The sequence below is a fragment of the Neopsephotus bourkii genome, unplaced genomic scaffold, assembly GCF_033783945.1.
Source record: "Neopsephotus bourkii isolate Nb327-2 ecotype Australia unplaced genomic scaffold, CSIRO-AGI_Nbou_v1 NB_1615, whole genome shotgun sequence".
Taxonomy (NCBI): domain Eukaryota; kingdom Metazoa; phylum Chordata; class Aves; order Psittaciformes; family Psittacidae; genus Neopsephotus; species Neopsephotus bourkii.
Window position 1 is genome coordinate 7343661 of NW_026902090.1, and position 15099 is coordinate 7358759.

Genomic DNA, 15099 nt, shown 5'->3' on the forward strand with positions numbered 1-15099 from the left:
GCCTTGTGGCAGTTTGGGGCCCCAGTAGCAATGGTCGGGTGTAAGCTAAAGCATGATTGAGTCTCAACTGTACTGTTCAAGGTGGAAAATACTACTCAGAATGTTCCCAAACAAACTATGTTCCTTCAGATCCCCCTCCCACATCCCATTCTAGCAGCAGAAAGTTGTCTTCCTTGTAATACCGTACTCAAACTAGTGATGCTCATTGGAACATTTCAGAGAAACATACCTTTCTCCCAACGCCTCTGTCTTTGTATAATTCCTGTTCTGATTTTCCTGGCCTGCAAAGTGCTGATACACCCACATTACCCTCACTGGGAATCATTATTATTTAATCTCTGTGTTTTCTGGAGCTCTTTTCTTTTCCTGATCAATTCCTGACATCTTCCCAGACAGGTTTATGCCTTTTTCCGCCCCCCTCACGTCATTGCTCATGGGTACCTGGCTTGTATTTCCTGCACCCTTTTCCTCCCCTTCTTCAATGATTTTCTAGGGAAAAAGCCCAATTGCTTCATCAAGTCCTTCTATATTACTCTATAAATGGCTTAGTGAAGAAATGCTGCTATCATTCTCCATTATATAAATACAAGAGTAATAATAAAAAAGCCCAATATGTGATTAAAGCAGTAACAGCACCAAGAATGGAGGACAACAAATATTCCAAGCAACAATTTCTGATGTAAATCCAGCCAAACTAATAGGGCAGCTGCTGTTTGGTTCTTACCACCCCTACCACCATTATTCAAAGAAAAAGGCTAAATTCTTCCACTCAAGCTTCAAGTTTTTAATACCTCCTCTCTGGTAGCTCATTTCAACTATTTCCCTTGAGCAGTTATTCAGCTCATACTGGTGAACAGAATGCAGTTGGCAATGCCAGTCAGGATTCCAATTAGAAGGTCCATTTAAATAAGAGCCCAGTGAATGCTTTGCCTTGAGTGAACCTCATCTAATAGTCTGCACTGGAATACTGTTTCTGGAGCAGAAGTTATTCTTCCAAACAAGGCTATTAACTATTAACTTGTAACCAAGGAAACACATAGTTTTTGTAATGAGAAAGAAAGAAAGAAAATAAGAGACAAACAGAGATACAAGTGTTCGCAAAGTAAATTATTATGAGGAAAATTCCTTCTCAGATACAGGCAGCCTGAGAAGGGCCTGATGCCAAGTGAAGAAAAGGCAACAGAATGGACTTCCAGAGCTGCTCAGATGAGGAACTGGATCTAGGATTTGAGCAAATGCTCCCTAGGATTTATACAGTGCAGCATGAAACCTGTACCTGCAGCATTTTACTCTCTTAAACTCACATGCGGAAGGTACCCTAACACATTCTGCATGCCAGGTTCCAGATCTTGTGGTATTGAACTGAAACACAAGTTCTTGCTCCTTACTAGAGAATAAATAAATGTTTTCAAGACTGCTCTAATGATGCAATTTCCTTTCAGTTCTGCCTTTACAGTCATTTAAATGAATACAAATACTGCCAGCTACTATTTCCAGCCTGACATCTTAAATGAAGCTGATTACGGAACATGTAAATTGTGAGCTGCTCTGGGTCTGAAAACCCTGAGCTAGGAGCTAAATTCATCTCCTCACGGGGATTTCACATCTTGAGTCAGTAAATATTTCAGGCTATGCCTGCACTAACCCTCCCCACATCAGCTCCATACTGGAGAACACTTTCTCAGGCATCATGCGCTAGCAGCAAGTGCAATAAGGCCACTCTAAATCATGACTAAGACAATAACAGACTCCAGGCAGTGCAACTAGTGACAGGACATAAATTTTGGATCTGGATAACCCAGATTCCAACCCCTGCTCCACAACAGATATATGAGCTCTTTGGCTGGCATGCCCTTAACTCTAAAGGCAGACAGCTAAGTTTAGCTAAAGTCTCTGAGCCTGTAACCCATCAGCTTAAAATTAAGTTATCTGAATGTTTTAGTTTCTTTGTGTCTTGTGTGCTCCTGATTGCAAACCGGGTGTAACAGTGCTGTCAGACTCACCCTGCGTGAGGATAAATACAGCTACAAGCATCCCAGGCACTGGGATAGGAACAGTCGCAAAAGCAACTACAACAGTAAGTTGGTCCTGATGGTCATACATGCCACATCATCCATATTTCTTGGAAGCAGTATTCACTGGGAAGCATGCAAGTGCTTTGAGGAGCTGCACTGCCTTTAGTGAAGTTTCAAATCCAAATATATTAACACCACAACTATCTTCCAAATTAAAGAAATTAAAAAGAACATAAACTATCAGCCTTCTGAGGGAGAGATGCAACCAGAGCAACACATCCTTGGTTCAGTACTGAGGCTTACTGCTGTCTTCATATCAGTAAGTACAACCTTACAGCATGGGTAGCATAATATAAACACAAGTCAAGTATTTCCCAGTTCCATTATAATGATGTGAACCAATACTTGCCTACATACAGATGATGTCTAGATGTGATTTTATCAGTGTAGCCCCAAGCACCATAACAAAATGCATGGATCCTTTTGCACAAGATTATATATAACGTATCAGTCTAGCTCAAGATGCAAACACCTACTAACGCAATGGATCTAATTTAAAACAAGTATCATCCATCAAATGTACCTAGGCTACCGACTGAACTGTGCTTAAATGGGCTCTAGTTAAACTAGTGCAGTGTCTGCACTTGAACAAAGGGGTGCTGGAAGCAGGCACACAGATCAAACAGATGCAACATTTTCTTTGAACATTTAGTCTTATTTTTAGACCTTCAGCACATTTCAGGTTTAACTATGAAAGTTCTAGCACCTACAGAAGCCTAAGCTGTCATAGTGATTATTCACAGTCTTACAGAGACTAATTACAACAGATCATCAGTAAAACTTTTCCAAAGCTCCAGGTTGCTTTATAGCAGCTTTAACTTCCAGTGCTGCTGGGCACTGCCTACAGACATATGGTTTTTCTTCATTAATGAACAAAATCTCTGGCCAGAGATGTGCACAGAACTTTTCAAGCTACACTGACACTTCCACTCCTGATTATAAGACCAGCTTAAATGAATAATCAATGAGTAATTAATGCTTTAAGCTCTTTTAGGTTTCCAATAAAACGAATCAATGTCTCATTACACACCCAGCTCACCCAGAGTAACACATACACCGATTGGAACAACTGGGAAGTCTGAATTATATTGTTTAATGATTGGGGTGAAGAAAGAAAAGAAATGTGTAAATCAATAGCACCTTCTTCTACAAGGAAACAGTCTTTGTCACTGAGGTATTGGTCTGTGCTACCATTTCTCCATAGACATATCACCATGATTTTTGCCATCCCTTACATTCCCTTGTGAATCATGCAATTTTGGCTTCATTACATGTTGCAACTGCACTATTTTGAGGTAAATTCAAAAGTAACTATACTAGCTCAAGAGTACCTGTTACTCCATTTTATCAAAGCATCTCAAAATAATCCCAGATCTGCAAAGAAACAATTAAAAAGAGCCAGAGAAGAGCAGTAACAAGCCAGCATTCATGTGAGAAACCAAAGGCACTCTGAGCAAAAGGAATGAATTCATTCCCTGCACAAAGTTTAAAGCTGTTGTGCCAGTGGTGCTTTATGTAGAGCAGATCACTGTCCAAAGGTTTAATAGCAATTACAGGTTTTGCTGCATCAGCCAGAAAAAGGACCTCAGTACTCATAGCAACCCCTTATGAAATGGAAATCACAGCAACTACCTGAAGAATAACAGTTGGTGAATTAAAGAAAATGATGGAAATAAATACTGCAGCCTCCTTTATTGATGGTTCTCTCCCTGAACACAGAGCCGCTAGGAAACCAAAGACCCAAGCTAAGTGAGCCTTAGCTGCAGATTCTTGCTGGCAAGACTCCATGGCTCTGCTGCAAGCCAGAAAATACTTCAGCTTTTTATTGGAAGGCAGAAAGAAGATTCTGGGAAGCGCCCTGCTGTGCGTATGCTGCAACACAGAGGTCAGCAGAATACGCTGTGTTGAGTTCTGCTCTAAGCTGAAGCAAAAAGCAGCTTCCTCTACATTGAAACAGGAGGAGGATATGGGCTACTGTTCTTCTAAACATGGATTTTTTCATTTCCACATTCACGTGCCTACCTTCACAGATAAACCTGGAGTTATGCTCAAGCCTATCCATGTTGGAGCAGGTGTAACTTCAAGCTGTGTGCTAGCATGTACAACTTCTATGACTTACAGCTCTGCAACTTCTGGGCTGCTTTGCATCACACTGAGAACATGCTGTGCCCATAGCAGCACAGGCAAGGGGACTCTCAGGATTTCACAGACCTGTCCTTTATATTTTGAGAGTGGCCTAATACAGACAGCATGCTCTGAATGGCTGACTTGCCACTAGCTGCTGTGTTTTCTAGGCTGAAGACTGAACTATTATGAAGGACAAATTAAGCAAAGATTTAATGTTGTGAAACTATGGCATAGGTTTTTGCTAGACTGATTTAAATGTCCTCACTCTTTGCTTTCAGGAATAATTTCAGGCCATCAATTCTTAAATTCATTTACAGGATGTGAAGTTCAAACTTGAAGGTCTATATGTTAAGGTTTCCTCAGTCTCTGATCATAGAATCATAAAATAGTTAGGGTTGGAAAGGACCTTAAGATCATCGAGTTCCAACCCCCCTGCCATGGGCAGGGACACCTCGCTCTAAATCATATTACCCAAGGCCTCGTCCAACCTGGCCTTGAACACTGCCAGGGATGAAGCTGATGCTGTCAAGCAACTCCAGGTGGGCAGCTGCCTGCTTGGCACAGGGCAGAGGAGACAGGGAGGCACAGCGCACAGGACCACAAGCTGTGAAAAGAGCTGCTCTGAGATGAAAGGTGCTAAGGACACACCACATAACCAAGTTCAAGAACCAAATCTGGCTTATCATTTCTTCATGCTCTCTTCAGAAGGAGAGAAGTAATTTTCTCCCATCCTTTGTGTCTCTTACAGGTCTGGAATCCCTGGTTTGTAAAGCCTGTCTATAGCCCATAGGCCCTCTGAGGAATTTCTCTTTCATGAAAGCCCAGCACAGTGGAGCCCTGAGGAGGCTGAAATACCTATTAAAAGAAAGGGGTGAAAAAATGCAGTGTCGTTTTGCTTATCTGCAGACTCAGGTCCTGAATCTTAAATCTGTACGAATCCTATCAGCTAAGGTGACCAAACAGGGACTGAGACTGAAATCAAACCCCCCAGCTGACACAGACAGATAAAGAAATCACTGTAACCACTACCCACATGTATCAAACAGAGATCTTCAGGAATTCCAGGATATCCCAGAAGGAGAGAGTGCCATAAAGAGATATTAGTGAGTTGCATGCCTACACATGCATGAAAAAGCCTAAGGCAAAATCCTAGACTGTAGCTTGCTCATACTACTGCCACTCAAATCACATCTGAAGACTCATTTTAAAACTCTCTCTGCCTGTAAATGTATCTGTATTGTGCCTACAGTTTGCCAATTTGTCTTATATTTTCGCTGTCTACATATAATGAGAGTAGCTGTTTTTTTAAAAGGCATAAAAAAATCCTTAAACTTGTAGCCATTTTTAAGTGTTTTCTGATATTTTCCAGAAAAGTATTGTTATTATTGTTATTTGCCCTTCCAATTCATCTGCCACTGAAAACTGTGGATGCAAACAGGACCACAGTAGCAATCAGGACACTTCAGGACATCATCTTTTTTGGCACTGTAAAAGTCAGTGCCCGATCATGGTCATACATGGTACAAACACACGTGAGATTACATTACCTGGCCAGTGCGTTCATAGTGAAAGGATAAGGCACCAGCAGCTCTCTCCTATGTTAACTCACACTCCTTTTATTGGGGTGCTGGTGGGATGTAAGTTAGAGCTCAGCATGAATAGAGCAGGAAAGAAGGATGGATTATGGGAGAAAGACATGTAAAGACGGACAATATGGCCCATGTCCTTTCTGGTTTAGGTCCAGAAAGAAGCACAACTGATTCTCCCCACAACTACCTGAAAGAAGGATGGGGAGAGGAGGCGGGTGGTCTCTTTACCCAAGTAACAAGTGATAGGACACCTACACCTCACAAACATTTGCAGTGTAAAAGGCAATTCCTTGAGATGTATCATTTCAACAATAAATAATGGGTGTGCTCTGAAAGGCTATCAACTTTTACCACTATATGGTAAATGGTCAGTGCTTCCTCTGTGGTGGTCCAATACAGTACTCCTGAACGTAGCTCATTCCTGGGCTAGCACTTCAAGTGCTGGATAGCAAGCAGACAATCTCAAATACATCAAATCCCTTTTTGAGGTGCCTTTGGAGAAAAAGGTAAAATACAAATGAAACTGCTTCTTTGAACAAAGAAGCCGTTTATTGACCCTTGTTTGTGCCAGCAGCAATAAAAGATAACCCTAACTGCTCTGCAAGGTTGTGTTTATATTTGGATCACTTCTTTCAGTTGGTGTCATATTAAGAGCCTGCTTTTGTAGCAGATCCTGAACTAATATAGAGCGGTTCTGGTGTCCTCAACATAAAAAGGACATTGAACTGTTGGAACAAGTCCAGAGGAGGCCATGAGGATGACCAGGGGACTGGAGCACCTTCCGTATGAAGACAGGCTGAGAAAGTTGGGGCTGTTCAGCCTGGAGAAGAGAAGGCTGCGTGGAGACCTCATAGCAGCCTTCCAGTATCTGCAGGGGGCCTATAGGGATGCTGGGGATGGACTCTTCATTAGGGACTGTAGTGATAGGACAAGGGGTAATGGGTTAAAACTTAAACAGGGGAAGTTTAGATTGGATATAAGGAGGAAATTCTTTCCTGTGAGGGTGGTGAGGCACTGGACTGGGTTCCCCAAGGAGGTTGTGAATGCTCCATCCCTGGCAGTGTTCAAGGCCAGGTTGGACGAGGCCTTGGGTGACATGGTTTAGTGTGAGGTGTCCCTGCCCATAGCAGGAGGGGTAGAACTTGATGATCTTAAGGTCCTTTCCAACCCTAACTATTCTATGTTTCTATGATAATACTGCATATAGATTATACTAACATCTGTGGTTTCAGACTGGTGCACACAGCACTGGGAATTAGGGAGCTATCCCACTGACACTGTTTACAGAACCTTGCCCATTAGACTCATTCAGCACAAATGCAACAGCATTTCACTTCTGAACAGCTGGCGTTACTTGACTTGACCCTTATTTTAACAGTTACTCCTTACTTTGCAGCTTTGAGGTGTTTTCTCAGCTTTTCTCTTCTTTTTTTCCTGTCTATACGGAATATAACAACATATCTTGAGGTCCTTTCCAACCCTAACTATTCTATGATTCTATATAACATGCACAGTTGGGCTATACAGGGCATCTGGCATTACTCATATATAGCTTATTATGATAAACCTATATAAAAGACAGTATTATTTCTCCCATTGTTGTCTCATACACAACATGTCTCTTACATATCTCTTCTCACAGCTAACATACAGCTGAAAATGACTGCCATTAATCAAATACCTGACGCTACTGCAAAAACATCACAAAGCCTCCAAAAATGGAGTCAGGCTTTGAGCAACACTGAAGCACTTACTTAGCTTTAAATCCCAGTGATTGAATTAGACTCAACAAGATACTTTGCTGAAGAGAACAGGCTTAAGACAATGCCTAAGTGTTCTCCTCAGCCAGATCTCTTGTGAGCCTGAAAGCTATCCAGGCTCAGTGAAGGAAAGGATTAATCATCCTTTGGGGGATACCGACTGCTTTCTAGGTGGAAAACCAACTCTTGTTGTAAACAATCCTTTTTAACTTAGTTATAGATTGCTCCCAGAAACAACAAAAACCTGTTCTCTGGCTTCTCCCATCCAAAGGGCTGAGCACATTTTGATTAGTGCCACTTGGACTTTTCCCCTGCTATGCATTAATTTTTCCACAAAAGGAACTGATTCTCCTACAGCATCAGGCCAAATTATCATCCTAACTTGCAAGTTCTTTCCTATCAAGCATCCCACCCTCCCTCTGGAAAAACATTCCTTTGCTCAAGCTTAATGTATTTTAAACATGCACGATTTCACTATGCCAAGATTCTATCTTTAAAAGTCTTGCCTTTTGAATTCTTATCCATGAAAACCAACCATATAATTTGCTCTCTACTCATTTGTTATTCAACATAACAAGCAAGGCTCTGGAAGCAAGGGTGTTGCAGTAGTGACTTGGGTTGGAGGCAGTCATGGACCACATTGTGCTGGTCACAAATGATTCCAACCAGCTCAGCAGTGGATAAAAAGGACCTGCACACCAAAACTAAACCAGAGGAGCACAGAGCACCTCTGTAAAAACAAGCAGGAAAGGACATTGAAAGGAGAGACCCTCAGCAGGAGACAAGGGAGATGCCATAGCACCAAGGATACCGAAACACAGAGGAGACAATGCTAGAGCAAGAGAGACACCAAAGCACAAATAAGAGAAACAGAAATGATGCCAGGGCAGGAGAATAGCTAAGGAAAGCAAGCTGCCCCAAGCAGGGACAGAGAGGAGGCTCAAGAGGAGGTACGACTCTAAAAGGGCTGTGACCAGCAGAGGAACCCATGGCGAATAACACAGGAAGAAAAACAGATCAACAAAATGAAAGGAACAATGATGCACTGAGCCCAGCCTCCTGCACTGCCCTTACCACACCAAAGGTATGGAGCATAACGGGTGGCATGGAGACTGGGGACCAGAAAGAGGAAGAAGTGTCCAGAGAGGAGCTAAGATGTGTTTCTCCAAGTGGGTCTTTGCTTGCTTTTATTATCAACACCAGAATCAGTAATTAAAAGTTTATTAGGTGCCAATAAATTAAATTGATTGGATCTCCCCTACTCAAAACTGGGGGTTTGGCTCACACCACTTGCTATTTCAGATGGTGAAACAGCTTAACTGCCTCTGCCACTACCTGAAACCATGAACTCTGTGGTCTCAAATTTAATGGCTAAAACCACTCAATCCTCCCCTTCAGTGAGATCAACAGCACAAGTTCTCCCATTTCTCAATAAAAATAACTGCCATCGCATCTTCAGAGGGCTGGCTTCTATATGCAGCTGGGGTGCAAGAAATGCATGGAATTTCACTACTGGGAAACAGGGGAAGCCAGCAGGCATGGCAGGACTGAACACTGCTTGCCTGACTGTGGATATGAGTATTCGTCCCCTCATGTGAACTAAGTGCTATTTAAAAAGAACTAAAATCACCAATGCAAACATGCCTGATTTGGCCCCTCCTGGGTTATTTCTGTTTCTCTCAGTATCAGTGCTGTACAGCAGAACTGCAATTTGAAACCTAATATTAAAAGTAAATTTAGAAAGAGAAAGTACAGAATAAGCAGCAAGACGTTTATAAGACATTCACATACCACTGGATCTGGTTTGTTGTTCAAGCCCAAGTAGTTAAATCCCAAGACTGAGATTTCCTTGCCATAGGTGTGAGCCAAAGTAAAAGAAAACTCTCTGCTCCAAAGACTTCGAATCCAAATAATCGAGGCAGACAAGAGGAATGTTCTTATCCTCATTTTACAGATTAACACAAGGAGAGATCAAATTACTTCCCCAAGGTCACTTTAAGAGCCTCTAACACAGAGCTGTTCCACAGCTTAGTACTTTAACTACGAGAGTATTTGTTAACATCTACTACTACGTGTATTTACTAAATGATGTCTCTGCGGCTTGTGGAAGGTAGCACATAGAATAAAGCAAAACCAAACCCCAAATGTGCAGCCCCAAAAGCAAACTGTCAAGTAGAACTGAATTTAAGACCAAGTAAACTGAAGCAAAAATAAAGTGAAACTCCCCATCCTCCCCCTGCCGAGGTGTATTGCATAATCCTGTCATGTGCTCCAAAACCAACTCACTTGGAGATTTTCCCAGGTCACCTGGGGTTGAAAGTTCCAAAGTCAGAAGTTCAGATCAAGACCATGTTTCATTAGCAACCGTGACATTGAGACAGGGTCAGGACCCAAATCCCATTATTCAACATATTCTTGCTTCACGGTGGGAATAAATATTAAGACTACAAATACACAGAGCACGGGAGAGACAGTGTTTGGGATAGAGAACACCTTTAAGTTAACACACAGGTAACATATTGCATGCTCTTCAAGGAGCTGAACTGCTCTAAAGCAGTTCCATTTATAACAAACCAAAAAGCTCTTGGGTTATGCGATTGGAAAGTAAGAAATGCCTGGAGCTACTGCAAGCATGAGTACAGTCCCCTTGGTCATAACCTTCAGGGGTATCAGCCTCATGCTTTATCAAAAGTATGAAGAAAAAACCCCACAGAACTGAATCTCTCTGCAAGACAGAATTAGGCCATTAGCCAAATTATACAGGAAATGCTGTTAACATTTTGGTAAACAACATCTTCCATGTTGCTTATAGGGAAAGCCAGCACCAACTGGATACCCAGGGACAGTTGTGAGAATATGGAATCACAATGTAGCTTACTGCAACTTGGCACCCAGTAGGTGCCAGCATCTACCCTTCAACAGAATCAGTATGTGAAGAATAGAAATCATAAAGCCCCTATATCGACTTCCTTAATCCAAAGAATCATCAATCCTTCCTCTTTTCTCCTCTTATCCTCCCAAGCATGGAGAAGCTTGGCATGAATAGATGCTAATCCACTATCATAGGTCTGCCTGTGTATGGTCTGCCCCAAAACCTCATCAGGTACAAAGCTGACTCCCAGTATGCTCTTGCAGACTTGGCATGTCTATGACAGTCTTCTTATCAGCTGGTCAAGAAATCAAGAATCAAGGCTTAATCCTCAGTTTGTGTGAACTAGTGGAGATAAAAATGAAGCTACAACACTTGTATCACCCAGCAACATGGCTAGGAGGCTCACAATTTACACATCGAAGCACTAAGAACGCAGATTATTCCATATGGGTTTTAAATTGCAGAAGAGAAATAATAACAAGACATGCATATGTGCATGCGAGCTTTATTTCCATTAAAGGGTATAAAGAGAGAAAGTTGCTCTTGGATGCAGCACAGTAACAATTCAGCTGAGTAACTAGATAATAAGGGCTCATAATGGGAAATAGATAAGTACACAGCCAGAGCCAGGGAAGTAGGGTATCAGTCAGACGTAATTTAGGAAGCGCCATTTGGTGTCAGCAGAAAACACCCTGGCCTCAGGATTTTTTTTGTGTATGAACTAACCAGGCAGACACTGAAATCATCCCACAATATGAGCATAATGAACCATGCTAATTTGCTGAAATCTGTTACTAACCCGTTTGCAATTCACTGGATTGGAACTGCATTTTTCTCATTGAAACCAGCCCCTCCAGTGCCTGGTTAACATGTTTATGAAATGACATGGCCTGAATGCATTTTCAGCTTGTTCAAACAGCAGCTCAAGCAGTGGCTGGAAGGCAGGGTACCAGCTGTACTGTACTGGCCTGCATTTTGCAAGAGCATCACTCTAGAGAATGGTATTTGTAGCAGCTTCTTAGTAGTAAATAACTCCTGACCTTCTGTGTAAAGTAAGGGGGGGAATAAAGGGAAAAAAGGCAAAAAAAAAAAGAGCAGGGAAGAAAACAGATGAAACCCAAACAACTTTGTTGGAGAAATTATTTCAAAGTAATAAGGTAGAAAGGCAAAATACTAAACAGATACTATCTCTTCTCATTCTGCAGCCATGAGATATGAAACAGAAGTAGTTGTACATCAAAATCAAAGGCAGTTATTTCAGTCATTATCTGTGTGAACAGAAAAAATTATATCCAATATCAATGTTAATAGCCATTATAAATAAGTCATTAAACTTGGGGAGGAGGAAAGGAAGCAATATAACCACAAGTCTTCAGCACATTTTCAACCATTTACTGTCGAGTTTTCCCTCTTGTTTTTTATATAAATGACAGGCTCCTTTTAATTTTCTTACAGGTATATGACATCTTTCATAGTGTAAGATGCTAGAATTGTGTTTACAGAGCACTCCTAAGGTACAGCCCCATGTAGCTCAGGGAGCCCAACGAACTGAGCATCAGAAGGGTGGGGAGCAGAAACATGCCAAAGGATCAAAACTGAACACACAGCTAAAAGGCTACACATATTTTATGCATGCTTCAAGAAAAATCAGCAGCTTGATTTTAAAATGCATCTTAGAAAACAAGCAACAATTACAATAACACCCTCACTTTTCTGAACAGACAAGTGGCATAGTTGACTAAAATGATGCAGAACCTTGCACTTTCAAGGATTTGGGGTGAAGCTGTGGCTTACTTATACTGTTAGCAGGCCAACAGTTCACCAAAATGATCCTGTGAATCTGAAGTAACGGATCTCAAACCTTCTAAGTTGCCAATACTATTTATGCTGGACCACTGCTCTTCCTCAACCAAAATTATCAGATTGTATAAATTATGACTGTAACTCTCTTGATAAGTCTGACACACTACAGCAGGCTATCGAGATGTTTGTGCTTCTGTCTTCAACCTAAACATCTACAAAGCTAAATTCATTCCATTTATTTCATTTAAAGCATTAAAAAAATCTTAATGTGGGTGTTCAGAGTTCAAGAACTGATTGCTCTCATTCAACTTAACTACTTCTTGTTTCTTTGCTAATTTGAATTTATCCCACATTACCTTTTACAGAGTCCTCAAAAGTAAAGAGGACAGTTCCTGTTCTTCACAAAACAGAAACTAAGGCTGAATCTACAGGTAATGATAACATAATGCTCCAAACCCACATCCAATCCACTACTGAAATACAATTCACAGTGTATTTCACGTCTTCAGAATGCATAGAAGATACAGACCACTATTATCACAAGGAAAGACCCCACAACCACTTCTAAATGCTTCAACTAGTAAGTACTCCTGTAGGAGGCTTTCACTGTTATTTATAGGTAACAGAAACTGATACCGAATTTACTGCTGCAGTACCCAAACAGTATATAAAATCTCACATAACCTATTTTTTCATTAAAAGGTAAAAAATGACCCTTTCAAGTCCAGGCTTGCTGAATATATTAATGTTTAATGTTAAAATTTTAAGGTAACTGTTTTGGTGGACAAAGCTCTTTGAACTGTAGCAAATACAGGTAAAAAACAGTCAACAGCAAACTTGGGTTAAATCACATTAAAAGAAAATACATGTACACACAGAAAGAACCAGCTGTGCAAACATGCTTAATCAGGTGTGTTCCAGCTTCTCCCCTTATTAAAACACAACAGAGGGTGATATTAAACCAGGTAGAGATAATCAGTGCAATCCACTGCAGGTTTTGACACATCCCCTTTATAGAAAACAGCAACTGTCAATCAAAGCATGCTTCGCTTTTGAGGGTTTAAACCTCAGGTGAGGTTGGCACCTGAGGTTGTTACAGCTCCAGTCTATCAATCAATAAACACAATTACCTTTTTCTTTCACCATGGCAAACGGATTTTCTTCGTCGGGGAAGCAGCAAGAATTAGCTGCAGTAATTTAAGCACAGTCTCTTCTCCAGCAGTGTTTGGCTGAGGTGGATTTGAAAAGAAAAAGGCAGCTTATTCCATAGAATGATCTCCCTCGGTCAGATTTCCCACAAGAGCTGATCAGGTCTGACTGCTCGTCACTGTCTCTTCTCGTGCCTCTTATCTTCCTCCACTGTGGTCTTTCCCTATGGCTAATGGCAGCTCATAGCCTGCCTGTGGACTCTGCCCCTTGTGCTGAAACAACCAGCTACAGCTGCTGCTGTGGAACAAATGCTGAATTCCACCGTCCCTCATTTCCAGCCACTGACACCACCTTGCATTCCTCTGCCCTCGCAGAGCCGAGCTGGCAGTGCAGTTTGCTCCTGAATGACGGGCAAAAGACTGCAAGGGAGAAGAAGCGAGAGAGAACAGGCGAGCTCTTCCAACACACACTGAAAGCTGAAGGGGTATTTATGAGCTTCCCGTTATTTTATTTACTCACACTCAGCCAGGATCAAGAGGGGAAATACAAAATGAACACAGGCAAGTGCTGAGCAGACTGCAGCAGCGGCTTTTCTATGGTAAGCACTGTTTAGCAACTCCCGGTTTTGGCTGTAAGCAAATACCAACTACTTGACCACAAAACACACTAATAAACAGTCTCACAATGCCTTCTGACCATAGTACAGAAGAGAGTAACAGACAATCTGTGCAAGCTGGGAAGGCCAACTCTATTCACTATCTTGAAATAATCAAATTAATGAGAAAATGAGCAGTGTCATTGCTGAGTGAGCACCTGGGTTTAGAAGCACAGAAGCATAGCCAGGGAGCACCAGATGAGAATCTTGCTTTCAGCTTGGTATTTGAAATATCAAATAATCATAAAACACTTGTAAACAAATACCAAATTGTAGATGACAACTCCTCTTATGTTACTCCTTCCGAGATGCTAGCCATAAATACTCAGGGAGTGAGGACAGAGTAGCATACTGAAACAGCAGCACTTACACATGAATTTCACTGCCAACAAAAAGCAGGAGTGTTGAATCTGCGCATCAAACTGACCTTCCAATTTATGGGCACTGAACTTTACCTGAGAAAGGACTGTCAGTGAGCTGATGTTAAAACCCAAACAAACCAACCCTTTACAATATTGCCAGGTCTCACCATCTTATAGCAAGATTCAGAATATTTCTGTTTTCTACTAAAAGATACAGGTGGGAAATAAAGCTTTCCTTTTGTATGCGTGCTTTTAGTCACAGTTATGAAGAAAAGCTTGGAAACACCCTGAATCAACACCCTGAATGGCAATTTAAAAACCTTAATGTGTATTATTTTTAATACATACATACTGCCAGCATCAAGATTTGGGGGTACCTCTATCTATATGCTACTATATAGCTATATAGAACTATTACTGTATGCCATTCCGCCTTCATAAATGAGTTCATCCCTCTTTTTAACTAGCTCCCAGTGGCTTCAGCAATACAAACCTATGCCATCATGCTTTGGCTTGGGCAGTAGATTTCAGTATTTGTTGTTTAGAGATGGAGAAAATGACAAAGGGAAACGAGTTGACCTGCCAAAGACAAAGGTGACCTCAGTAGTAGAGAGCTGGGCTAAATATAAAGATATGCTGGGCTCGATTATGGGCAGATTCGTTGAGCTATAGCTTCAACTTGACCACAACTCAATGCACAATGTGCT

The 15099-nt window shown here is 41.4% G+C and overlaps 1 protein-coding gene across 6 annotated transcripts in view; it reads right to left on the reverse strand.

The window, feature by feature from the left end:
- ABLIM1 (actin binding LIM protein 1) overlaps positions 1-15099 on the reverse strand; it is a 195187-nt gene that overhangs the window by 105643 nt on the left and 74445 nt on the right. The window contains exon 1 of one of the 6 annotated variants that reach the window (XM_061372767.1): positions 9339-9520. The exons of 1 other annotated variant lie outside the window; for it this stretch is intronic. In XM_061372767.1, coding sequence (XP_061228751.1) covers positions 9339-9498 — 160 coding nt within the window. In that variant the 5' untranslated portion in view covers positions 9499-9520. Of the gene's footprint in view, positions 1-9338; positions 9611-13356; positions 13666-15099 lie in introns of those variants that run through there. 4 more of the 6 variants (XM_061372762.1, XM_061372764.1, XM_061372765.1 and 1 more) reach the window with 4 other exon arrangements.